Source organism: Aphelocoma coerulescens, chromosome 11 (genome assembly GCF_041296385.1).
Source record: "Aphelocoma coerulescens isolate FSJ_1873_10779 chromosome 11, UR_Acoe_1.0, whole genome shotgun sequence".
NCBI lineage: Eukaryota > Metazoa > Chordata > Aves > Passeriformes > Corvidae > Aphelocoma > Aphelocoma coerulescens.
In genome coordinates this window covers 8,609,939-8,622,594 of record NC_091025.1, presented here as the reverse complement: position 1 = coordinate 8,622,594, position 12,656 = coordinate 8,609,939, and the positions used below count along the sequence as shown (strand labels likewise).

Sequence of the window (12,656 nt, the reverse complement as noted above, 5' to 3'; positions counted from 1 at the left end):
CTTTGAGGTATTTTCCAACCTAAACAATTCTATGATTTTTCTGACTTTGTAGTGTTAAATTTCAAAGGATGACTACATTCCTATTGTGTTTCGTGGAGTACTAGCACAGTAGCTGGCTTTGCTCTGCCTGTTCAGCCTTGCCTTCTTTTGAAGTATCAGAACTGGTGTCTTTCATTCATCAACACTAATTAATTACTTTCAGGACGCAGTAGACTGTTTACACTCTTGAACTTGTTTTATACACACACTTAAAAACAAAGTATTTCACGCCGCTGCTTCCTGTTGAAAATGTAAATGCTGAAACAGTCCTCATGCTGCAGAGATGGGAAGGTCATTGGTGCATCCCAAATGTGGGGTGCAAAAGCCAACCCAACACCCCAGTCCAATGAAGGACCCATGGCAGGAACCTCAGCGTGCAGTCCAGGAAATTATCTCTCGTCTCAGCTACAGCATTCAACCAAAGCAGGGATCACCCCTCAAGACAGCCCAAAGCCAAAATTAGGCATTGATGTAGAACTCAATTAAAAAATAATAATAATAATTAAAAGAAGACTAAGAGCTGCTTCCAAACAGCCACAGGGCTGCAGGGACACAGCACCATGTTGGGAGTGCTGTACATGTTTCTGGTTTAGGGCTGTATTAAACTGGAAATGAAGCATATTCAGCAAATATTTTATACACCTGAAAACAATCTGAAATCAAAGGTTTTGGGGAAGATGCAGTATCTGATCCCTGTATGTCTGGAAGCTAATCACTGTTAGCTCAATAGCTGCTTGTCTACAGACAAAAATAAGATGGTAGCAATGTCAATTCTGAGCAGACACAAGAGAGTTTCTTATAACACCAATCTTCAATCTTTTTGACCAGCAGTTAAGGTGCATGGCTGGTTTTAAAGAGATGCCATGTAGGCATCAGAGGGACTTACAGGCAATAGGCACAAACTGAACTGCCTTAGAGGGGCAAGAGTGCTTCTGCCTTGTACAGGTCCGTGAAACTTCTGCAACTGATTTAAGTAAGCTCCGTCATTTCCAGGGCTGTAGATTTTGGCAGCATTTCAATCGCCTGATGGATTTGCTTATTTTTTAACGTGAACCATCTGGTTAGTTAGAATAATATCTTTGCATGCAAGAAATACTTTGGTGGTAAGAATTCAGTTTTGAGTGACCCAAAAGTATTTCCTCCAGAAAGGAGATTTTCCCCAGCTGGGTGCCTATCACAGGGCTCCATCAGTATTTCTTGGACCAGTGTTAAAAGTCCAGGTTGAAAAAATTATGCTTTTTAAAATGAGCTCCATTTGCAGTTTTTGGATGATCCTGACTAAGGAAGTTGTTTTTCTTTTTTAAAAAAAGGGCATGTAGGCAAACAGTCATCCTAATTTTCATCTTGAAGACTTTCTTGTGGAAATAGGATGTACAACATGGCATTCTAGCACAGCTGGGGGGAAGAAGAATGAGAGTTTAGAGAGATTTGCACCCTGTCACGGAGGTCTGAACTGTGCCTTTGCAGTCTTTGAACACAAGGTCATGGGCATCTGCGTTGATTTAGTTTAACATAATCCAGGAGTTTTTAATCGCATTTCAGGCTATTAAATGAGTGAGAAGAGAATCACTGGAATTTAGCTTCATAACTCCCCTGTAAACAAAGTTTTTAACCTCATATCAAGATAAAAATAAATTTAAAGTAGCTGATTAGCAGGAGATTTTCCATCAGAATTTGATCATCCTCCTCTCTACATGTTAAAGTCAGATTTTTGTGCTATTTTTCCCCATTTACAAAGAAAGATTTCAGAGTTTTCTTCAGAATTAGATTTTTTCTTTTGACTCAAGCTCTGCCTAGCCCCACCAGAATAACCTGCCTGATTCTGGGTAGGAGATGGGAAAAATTATTTTTGAAAGAAAAATAGGGGGAGAAGGGAGAAGAAAAAGAGAAGAAGAGAGAAGAAAAAAAAAGCTGAGCTGTTGAAAAATAGATTCTGTGATGTGTTTGTTCCAAGATTCTCCATCGAAAATCCACCTTGGATCAGTCTATACCATGAACGTGAATGTACTAATGAGGCTCTCAACACCCTGAACAAAAATGTGTCTGTGGGCGAATGCTCAGTTGTCCCTATAATGCCACCTCCCTTCTGCCATGGCCCGAGTCATCTCCTCCCTTTTAAGCAGCACTTTACACCCACCAGCATCATCTCACACACTTTGCATTGTCTGGGAGGTTTTCCCTGCCCACAGGGTCATGTGGACTTGGAACACTCTGGAGACCTGAGCTTTCCTGAGGTGGAAGGAGATGCTGCTGAGGAGCTCGGAGCCACCCAGGCTGGAGGGGAGCTATGGGTGCCACACAGGGTGGTGCCGCTGCCAGCCCAAACCAGCTCGGTGTCCCAGAGCCCCGAGAGCTGAAACTCATCACCAAGGCACAGAGCTCTGTAGGAAAGCTGTGCAATGACCTTTCAATTCCTTAATTTGTCCCAGTGAAGGTGGGCAGCAGGTCTGCTTTTATAGGAACTGGACCGTTCATTTGTAAGGTATTTGCTTGCAATACACTTCGAGTATAATAATCTCCTGGTGATTTCTTGCCTGGTTTTATTCAAGCAAATCACTGTAATTGTAGGGATGTGCATTGATATGGGAAAACTTCATTCAGCTGGAAACATCTTGCTGATTGAAAGTAAATCATCTTAGGTAAAACAGAAACAGTATGGGTTTTATTTTCTCTAGTAGGCAATTGGAAATTTATGAGTATGTCTTTCACAGTGATGCAGACAGTTTGAAGCCACACATAGTTCCCTGAATTTTGCAGGAAATGTTTCAGAGGCATTGGCTTGAGGTTTTGGAGCGATGACAAAGGGCAGGAGATGAGACAGGGATGTATCAGTTGGGGCACGAGAACCTGCATGTGAAGCTATGAAAAGAATGGAGGATGCTGAGCACTGGAAGCAAGAGGGGATGCAGGGATATCCACAAATCTCCACTGCTGAGCATGCCATTCCCTCCTGGCACAGAAAGGACAAGTTTAATAAGATTAAATGTCTTCAGGTCAGCCATGTTTAAGGAAATTCTTGGTACATACTTATAGGCGCCATCTCAGAAATACAAACACTTCTTCAGAGCTCTTGGAGGGCAGGTGAGGCACCAGAAGACAGGGGAAAAAATGTAAACATGGTGCCTGTCTCTAAATATAGAGGCAGAAAAGAGGAGTAAGAATTATAGACCAGTCAACTTCTAGAAGCTTTCAAGAGAATTGAACTATCAATCATATAATTTGCCACCAGGTAGGAGATAAAAAGGGAGATGAGTGACATCCAGCATGGATTATACAAAAATGAGGCATGTTAAACTAGTCTCATTTGATTTTCAGCAGAAGTAGGAGAGGAATAGTTGGTGCCATATCTAGATTTTGGGAAGGGTTTGTCAGAGTCCACTGGATTTTTATAAAGTGACCTGGAAAAATACTGCAGATAAACCTACTACAGGTCTTACACAAAAATGGATGAGTAGCACAACTCATTCTCAAAGTATACAATTATCAGTGGCATTTGGTCAGAGCAGAGGACTCTGTCAGTCAGAACTCCACTGGGGTCCATATCAATTTCCTTCTAAATTTTCATCAGCGAACCATGGATGGAAATACATCATTACTCCTGGCACTGATGTGGAGCTGGGAGAGGTGCTTCAGCATATCAGAGGATAAACTTTACAGCTTCAAATGACCTTGGCAGACTGGAGAGGTGAGGACTGGGTCTAGTCTGGGGCACTGTGCCTGAAAGAGGAGGAGGAGAAGGACCTGCTTGGAGAAGGTGTAGGCAAGTGTCAGTGTGTTTACTAAACCTGACTCAGGTTGGAAAGGCTGGAATAGCTTGGCTGGAACTGGTGTGTGGGAATGACGATAACTGTAGCCTCTGCTCCAGGAAGTTTTCAGGATGATGGACATGTATTTCCCTCAGAAGTGACCTGGGCAAACTGGCTCCTTGGTGAGATCAGCCTCCAGGTGAGATCCAGCCCTACTGCACTGGAGCTGTCGTGGTGTGTCAGAGCCGCTGCTCCACAGCTGCTGGGGCCGTGCATATCAGCAGGGACACGCGGCAGAATCATCTCTGGCTTTGCCTTCTTAATGCATTCGTTGTGTAGTGAAAGGCTGAAGGCACGTAAGTGCTTTGTTGAACGGAAGCCAAAGCAAGCTGCTATGCAGAATGCACCCCCTGTTTCCAAGTATTTCATTTATTTTGTAATTAAGCAATAATTGCTGAGGCACTGGGCACTTCTTCAGGATTAATGACTTGCTGGGGGATGGCAGAAGATCTGATCTGTGGTGGAACCATTTTCTCCAGCAAATACCTGCCTGTTACTGCCATTCTGAAATGAGTACAGCAACACAACATGCCAACATATGGGTTTTGCTGTTAGCAGCTGAGGGAAGGGGAGCAGGCATTAATGGGTACCTTAGGCAATCAGGTTGCTTCGGTTGTCTCTCACCATTCCATTCAGAGCACAGTGTTTTATTAGTCACTTGGTGAATGAAATGGCTTTGTAATTGCTCAGAATCACTTTTTTAAATTACAGCACTCTCTCCCCCCCCCCCCTCCACAGCCCCTGGGGATCCTCTTAAATCCCTTTTCTTCCTTTACCCTGGAGTCAACCAGTTCTACTGTGGCAAAGAGGAACCTGCTTGCAGCAGTTTCCTTTTAATTCGGACACTGGGAAAAATATATGCCATTTAGAAAACAGAGGATTCACTTTTTTGGTGCTGAAAACCCTCTGCTCCCATAATTTGCACATTGCTTAAGGAGTAGTTCACCCTGTCAAAACCTTTAAAGATTTTACAGTCTTGGCATGCTGCTCACTTCTATTAGTTCCTACACCTGTATGTTTTTAATGGTCACAGCTCATTACAGCACACAAACCCCCCTGCTTCTCCTGTCCTATGGCAGCAGGAGCTGGCTCAAGCCATGTCCCATAGCAATACACTTCCCAGGAGTAGTGTTGGAGCTTTAAATGTCCTCTAGACAGTAAAGCACAATAGCAGGCAAGAAGAAAGGTTTATCCCAAACAGGTGAGTGGCAGCATGAATGTTTCCAGATGACTATGGAAAAAGCTGCTATGGGATTAGAGCCATCAGATCACCAAGGCAAGCAAATGGAGAAACATTTGTGAAAAGCATAGAGGACAATAAACCAGTTCACAGTGCCCTAGCAGGCTTTGGAACAGGAGTCAGGGGGGATGTGCTCGCACAAATATTAGGTAATGTGCTAACTGTGTGATTCCGTGAATCCGTAGGTACTTCCTACAGCAAAACCTCAATACTGCATCCACAGTGCTGCTTTCAGTCACCATGGCTGTCTTCCCAGAGAGATTTCACACAGGAACAATCAGGGTGGTTTTTCTCCATGCTCTTTCTGCCCCCTTTAAAAGAATCAGTTTTCCTTCTGTGTTTGAACGGCAGCAGTGTTGTTGCCCAGCTGCAGTGTGTTCACTGAGGGATCCCAGAGCCACTCTCCATCCCTTAATTCTGCCTCTTCACCACCAAGAGCCCTGTTACTCGATAGGGAACTTACTGGCTTGGAGTATTTAGAAGTGAAAATATCAGGCACCAACTTCATGGCACAAAGCTAAAAAGTTTAAACTCTGAGGAAGACCAGAAACCAAAGCTCACCTCTTTCCCCATGCAGCTGTTGAGCCTTCTTTTTGCCTTCTAAATTGCTGAGTTGATGTCTGTCAGTGACAGCCAGAAACAAATCCAGCCCAAGCTGTGGACATCACTCCCATCTCCTCCAGCCTGGCCAACGGCTGGACCAAATAAATTTCAGCAGCATCCTTTTGATGCCATTACACTGCCCCTTGTGCCTGTCCTCACCCTTTTCTTTCCCCCTTCTTATGTTTCCTTCTCTTAGTTGCCCAAAACCCAGCATTTATTCTTGCTTGCCCCAAAATCGAGACACTAGCCAACCATCCAGAAAGAATTAATTATTCCTGGTGATGCTTTCACAAACTGCCTGCCTGCCTCCTGTGGGACCCATGCTCTGCTGTGCTTCTTGCTGTCATGCTCAGAGCTGGGAGGCACTGGTGCTGTACAGTCTCTCTTGAATTCAAACAGAATTGATGCAGATCCTTGTGCCTTGTGCCACCCATAACTCTTTGGGTTTGACTGCTCCTTTTGGCAAAGAACACATTTCCCAGAAGTTCAGCAGCTTGTCTGAGTAACAGTAAATGATCCATGAGATCCAGTGCTGATACATGGCTCTGCTGCCCCACCTCCTTCCCCATCACTCAAATGCTACTGTTCCAAACCTTCCCACAATCAGTGGATTCACAAAAAATTAAAGCTACAGAGTACAAGAACTGCTGTTGCCCATAGCTCCATCAAAATCAAAACAAGCTATAGAATTTTTTTGGGCAAGTTGGCAAGTCTGGATTTATTAAGTCAGAATGGTTTTCATGCACCCCTGTTCTCCTCAGCTTAGGTGAGGGGAGCCAGCAGCCCCCTGTGCTATTCCTGGACACCAGCACCATTTGCCTTTGCTGGAGGGTACCCAAGCAGGGGGTTGTGCCCAGTTTCTCAGATCAGTAGCTTAAAACTTTCATCACCAAATGATTTGAATTATTGTCTGTCTGAGGCTGTCTTTGCTTGTAGTCATGTTTTTCCAGGCTTGATTGAGCACCTCCTCCCAGGAGCTCGGTGTTCAGTGTTGAGTAAGCAAAGGTTGTGGTGGGGACAGCAGAGAGCCAGTCACTTGTGTTAGCAAACCTTTCTGTGAGCTTCACATCAGGGAAGGCGATCTCTGTCTTGGTCAGCATGTTTCTACCAGCCTTGTTCTTCATGTAGTCGTCTGTTAATAACACTGGGCTGGCATCCAGCCCTGTTTTCCATCCCAGCACTGTATCTATTGCAAGCTCGTGGTGTGAGCTAGTGCTCCCTCTCTCCCAGGGGATGCCAGCACTCGTCAGGACCTTTGTTGGTGTGTACCTGATTTAGAAAAAAAAGGAATCAAAAATCCTGTTACAGAAAGGGTGCTAGGTTTTATCAGAGACCACATCTGTTACTGAAGGACCCTCTGTTGTCCAGTAACATCTGAGGATGAGCAAACAAGGATTTCACTTTAGCTAAGTAGATCATCCTCTCTTCCGACATTTAAGATAGGATCATAACTTATGTCTTCACTGGGAAGAATTATTGTCAAACACAATTAGCTTTGCAAATCCTAGCTGTTTTGTAGACACATCCAGGCTTAGTTCTGGAGTTACTTAGAGATGAATAAATTACAGGGGTCAGTCTGCTGACCTGAGCAAGGGACTGCAATAACTTGCACCATCAAATAGTTCCTTTGCAGAGTTTAATAGAGACCAATGCACAGAGCATCCGGTGTGCAGAGCTAGTAGGACTGTGGGTCACATTCCCATCTTGCTTTGGGAAGGGATAATATAACATGCCTTGAGGCAAAAAAAAATCTCAGCACTTATTCTAAAGGAGAGAGAAGGAGGGGGGAGGAAGTGTGGAGGGTAAGTACTTAAAGTGCTTCATAACTAAGACACTTCCCCTCTCCATGCCTGAGTCCCCATGTGTACAGGGATATTTCGGGTCTGGTTCCTTTTGTAAGGTACCCCAGGAGTTACTCCTACTAAAAGGACTAGACAAGAACTAGGGGGTTTCTCACTTGTTTCAGTCATTAAGATCTGATCTGATGGTTGTTTGTCCGCACTGAACATATTTCCATAGACCTTGACTGGGAAGGTAATGTAGGATCTGGAAACCTCCCTGCTGTGGCTGCTGAGTGGGCAAACACAAGGTGCTCCAGGCTCCAGTGTTTGCAGTTCATTTGGGAAGGAGGTACCACATGCACCAACTGTGCACAAAACCTTCTTGATAGAGAGCAAAAGGGATGCTAATTCCAGCACTGGGCTCAGACACACTACTGGTGAACAACCAGAAAGGTTTAAAAAGAAATGCTGACTAAATTGAGTGAATCAAGCCAGCAGATGTGCTCTTCAGAAGAGCACAGCTGTCTTTTAAATGTCTCTCCCACTGAAATTACATTCTCAAGAGATTTTGTCCTTTGCATTTTCTTCAGGATCATCCATGAGGATGGCTTCTCTGGAGAAGACGTGAAGCAGTACAAGCCAGTGGTGTACAGCAACACTATACAGTCACTGGCAGCCATTGTCCGTGCCATGGATACCTTGGGCATTGAGTACGGTGATAAGGAACGACGGGTAAGTTAAAATCACCACTGCTTGCATAGAGACAGCTGAGCACCCAGAGACTCCAGAGCATGAACAGGAGGCATTTGCACAATCTCAGTACCTTGGAGGGATAAGGAGGGAGAGGAGAAGATTTACATCACTGTTGTATGCCTGTTGCACATGCAGTCTGTGCAACAGATGCAATTGCAGCAATGTGCCATTTGTACACTTACACTGGGAAGTGTAGCCCTGGGGACCACTGTGTCACAACAGCCACAATCTCTCATGCCCTGGCAGTAGTCAGGCCAGGGCAGAAAAATAATCTGTTGTCTAGGGACAGCCTAGACAGAGGTACTGATAGATTTGAGGAAACAGTGAGAACATGTGTCCTGTCTCCTGTGCATGTGTTGGACACACAGGCTGCATGGACGGATGAATCAGGGAGAAGTCTTGCTGCTGTTCAAAGCCCTTCCACCAGCTTGCTAATGTAGGCAAACTTTTAGGATTAATGTGATTGGGGCCTGACTGGCTTCTACTCACACATCCCCCATTTAAGTGTACCCAAACAGTGACTTCGGTTGCAAAGGGATGTATTATTTCAGTGAGGTTGGTATGGACAGGCTCTTAGGCAGCAGCATTGGCATCTGTCTTATCAGAACAGCTATGTGATGCCTGGCAGCCTTGTGCCACACACCTAGGCCAGCCTGTCCTTTTACAGTTGCTACTCTGTGATTACTTTCACCAGCTCCCTATTTTTAAACAGTGGCTCCTCTGTGAGGTGCCCCTGCCAGCCTCTGCCTTGCCTTATTGCATTTCTGGCTCAGACCAAACCCACACAGAGGAACTCAGAACCCTGGAGTAAAGTCAAAACCACCCTTTTTGCATGCAGCAATCCCAGAGAAAGTAAAACTACTTAATTTTACTGGAAATAAAATAATTTCAGATTAAAGACCTGGTAAAGGCAAAGTCCTATATGCCAGTGAGTTGGTCATGACTATTTTTAGATAGCTATCAAATGACAGATGTACAACATACTCCAAACTCCTTATCTGAGTGTTGATAATAAAAGCATTCACTAGAATGGATGCCAAAATCCTGCTGTGGTGTTTCTGTATGAAGAGCTACCTTATTTCTCCCAATTGCAAAGAGGTACTTTGATTTCTTTGCATCTAGGGATTTTCCCGTAGGAACTCTAAATCCTGGAGACATTTCCATCCCAAACATGGAGATGATACCATAATGGAGTTCTTGTGAGCTTGCCGAGGACTAATGGTGATGGCTTTCAAATTGAATACATTAATCTGTTGATTACTTGGTGACTCAGCTCTCAGCAAGGCAACGCATCTCGTTCAGCTAAAAACCTATGCCTGGGAAAACAGAAACAAATCATTCTCCATGTCTGATAAATAGTCTGTGGCAGACAGCTTTAAAATATAAAATTCTTTTTTTTTTTTAAATGCCTAAATTCCTAATTTGAGGAGGGAAAATTCATCACTGCTTTAGTGCCAGGCCTGGCACAGTACAGGGTGTGGAGGAGGAGAGCTGTTATCAGGACTGCCAGGAATGAGAGGTGGAGTACTGGGCTGAACAGAATGTTGTGTCCGTTCATATTCCCATGGAAAAGATGCCAAATATTCCTAGGGTTGTACAGTAACTCAGGAGGTGTCAAGCCCAACCCGTGCTCAGGTACAGTCTGAGGTCAAACCGGGTTGCTCAGGGCTCTATCCAGTTGGGTCTGAAATCATTAAAGGATGGAGACTGCACACCCTCTTTGGGCAACCTGCTCCACTGCTCTTACGTTCCTCATGATGAAAAGGTTTCTCCTTATGTCTAGTGTGAACCACTGTTGTTTCAATTTATGCTTTATGGCAGTAGGGATCTTGTGTTATGCTTTGCAAAGTAAAAAGCAGGGTAGATTAAGTTCTCCCCAGCCTGGTTTCCCCTAAGATAAGTAGTTCTGGAGGAATAACTCCTGTCTTACGATGGTGTCATGGTGACTGTGTCAGACAAGCCCGCCACAAACCACTATAAACCAAACCACTGTCTGGGAGGGTGATTCAGGGTATCTGTTCCCTTCATAGCTGGCAGGAATATTTCTTCATCCAGTAGCAGACAAAGGCGAAGGAAACCAACTCTCTCAGGCTGTGATCTTCCACTTGCTCCTTTCTCTTAGGCACAGAAAGTTGCTGGTATTAGTATGAAATAGTATTTATTTTAATCTTACAAAGAAGCACATGGCTTCTGCTGCCCTGCTTTTGTTATTAATACACAGCTGCTATAAAGAGAGGCCATTAAACAGGCGATTTGTTGAGTATTATGCTGCGTGGTTCATCCTTTTCAGGCAAAGCTTTTCTATTTTAAAAGTCATTCCTCAGCCAAGGGTTTCCAATGCAAATCTTTTAGTGGGGGATTTTCCCCTACTCATCACTTAAGCCCCCAAGAGAAGGGAGCTCAGGAAGGGGAGCCAGGGCTGTGGCTGCTCCAGCCTGATTCAGCAGCAAGGAAGGAGAGAACTTGGACCTGGGACAGGTTTTCCCCAGAGACCACTTGGCTGTTACTGCTTTGCCCATCCCATTTTCTGGAAGATGGATCTGCACCCATATCCCTTCCAAATGGCACCCTGACCAAGCGAAAAAACCTTCCCCTACTTAATAAATGCATGTTGTTATTGAGAGAAAAAAAACAAATCCTCTCACTGTTCTCATTTTTCTCCTGCCCACAATTGTACTTCCAGTATTTAGTCTAACAGAAGTGAAAAGACTGGGGGAAGACTAAACCCTGTTGCTTTTGGCGGTCAAAGCGAGATCAATGTAGGAAATAGGACCTAAAAAGACAAAATAAATCACAAAAACCATATGCTCCAGGTCTTGCTGACCCTCTCTGCTGATAAGGACTTGTCCCCAGGTTGAGAACAAAACAGTCTGGATTTCACTTTTATGTGTGCTTCTCATCCAGGGCAGCGGGTTTTCTTGCAGCTGTGCCCGGCTCACGAAAGGTTCATGGCCTGTGGGCAGCACCAAGGTCCTTGTTTTGTGTCCTTCAGCACGGGAGGCAGGAGCACATCCTGCCAGCTCCCGGCACGTTATCACTGCACACAGCATGGAAGGTCAGGCTGAAACTCCAGAAAAGCTGTGCAAGTGCAAAGTCAAATCCCTCATGTGTTACAGGAGGGCAGGCGGAAAAGGAGCCGTCAGTGAGGAGACAGGAGCCAGCTACAGGAGAAGTGGCATCCGTGGGTGTTGCTCATCTCCAGGGCCACCCCTGCCCTGGGTCAGGATCCCTGACAAGCCAAGGGGTTACACGCAGGAAGAGAGGCAGAGGCTTAGTCCTGCCTGCCTACTCAGGACTCTCCAGCTGGTCTGTAGGGCACTACTCAGTCCTTACCTTGATAATCAGATTAATGGGCAGGAAAGAGTCAGGCTGTAACATGTAGCCTGTGGATTAAATGGTCCTCTAAAGTGCAAATGTATTAATAAAACAAGCTCCTCACTGATTCCATTTCAGTGTACTCAGGCAGAGCAAATGGGAAATGGAGGTTGGAAACCAGGAATCTAAAAGTCAGTCCAAGTGTTTGAAAAGGATCAAACAGGAAGGGCAGGGTAAAGATGGATTTTCATATCTCTATTTGAAGATCTGTTTCTGAAGTCTGGCTTCAGAAACCCCAGCCAGAAGAAGCATAAAGTCTCTTCCTCTGTGGGTCAATGCTGACCCCAGAAGCTGCTTGGAAATACAGACTTGCAATCCCCTTTAGATGGAATGCCAGAGCTGCAGCCAGGCTGGGAGGCCTGGGGCATGTCTTCGAGTTGGATTTGTCCCAGGCTGCAATGGGCATCCTGCCCTGTGCAGGCTGGTATGAAAGCAGCTGTGGAGCATGCTCATATTTTCATAAACCAGACAGAAACAGGCTGAAATTGTTCAGAAAGTACTCAACAGAGAATCCAAATATCAGTTGCATGGCTCAGATCCAAGTGTCTGAGGCAACAGGTCACAGGTTTAGCACTTGGGGTCCAGAGGTGGCAGGCAGTGACCTTCACACTGAACTTTTTCCCAGTGTGAGTCTGGACGTGTCTCTGCTTCAGCTATGAAAGGGAAAACTAAAAAGCTGCTAAAGTGTTAAAATATTTTGATAGGGGCTTTTTTTCTTTTGGACTTTGTAGCAATATGTGTCTGTGGTGACCTTCTGCTGTGTACAGTATGCAACTCCTGAAACGTGAGCCAAACAAAGATGTGCCGGGACATTTTAAAATACTGGCTAGTATCCTTAAAAAAACCCTTCTGTAGTGTAATTGAACAGCCCACCCAGGGTGGCTGGCAAAGAGGTCCACATTAAATCTGCTTCTGAACAGAGAGGTGCCTGTAGTAACCTGGTGCCTTCAGCCCCTTCCCCTCTGCACATGCCAAAAGGGGATTTTAGGGGCTGCCGTCTTCCTCTCATTCTTGCTTGGCAGTGGCAGGAGCAAAGTCACAGCTGCTGTCACCTGCTGC

General features: G+C 45.0%; 1 protein-coding gene across 2 annotated transcripts in view; it reads left to right on the top strand.

Annotated features, from left to right (window-relative positions):
• Positions 1-12,656, top strand: part of GNAO1 (G protein subunit alpha o1) — a 143,573-nt gene that overhangs the window by 43,483 nt on the left and 87,434 nt on the right. For both annotated transcript variants that reach the window (XM_069026465.1, XM_069026464.1), the window contains exon 3: positions 8,060-8,201. In XM_069026465.1, coding sequence (XP_068882566.1) covers positions 8,060-8,201 — 142 coding nt within the window. The remainder of the gene's footprint in view (positions 1-8,059; positions 8,202-12,656) is intronic.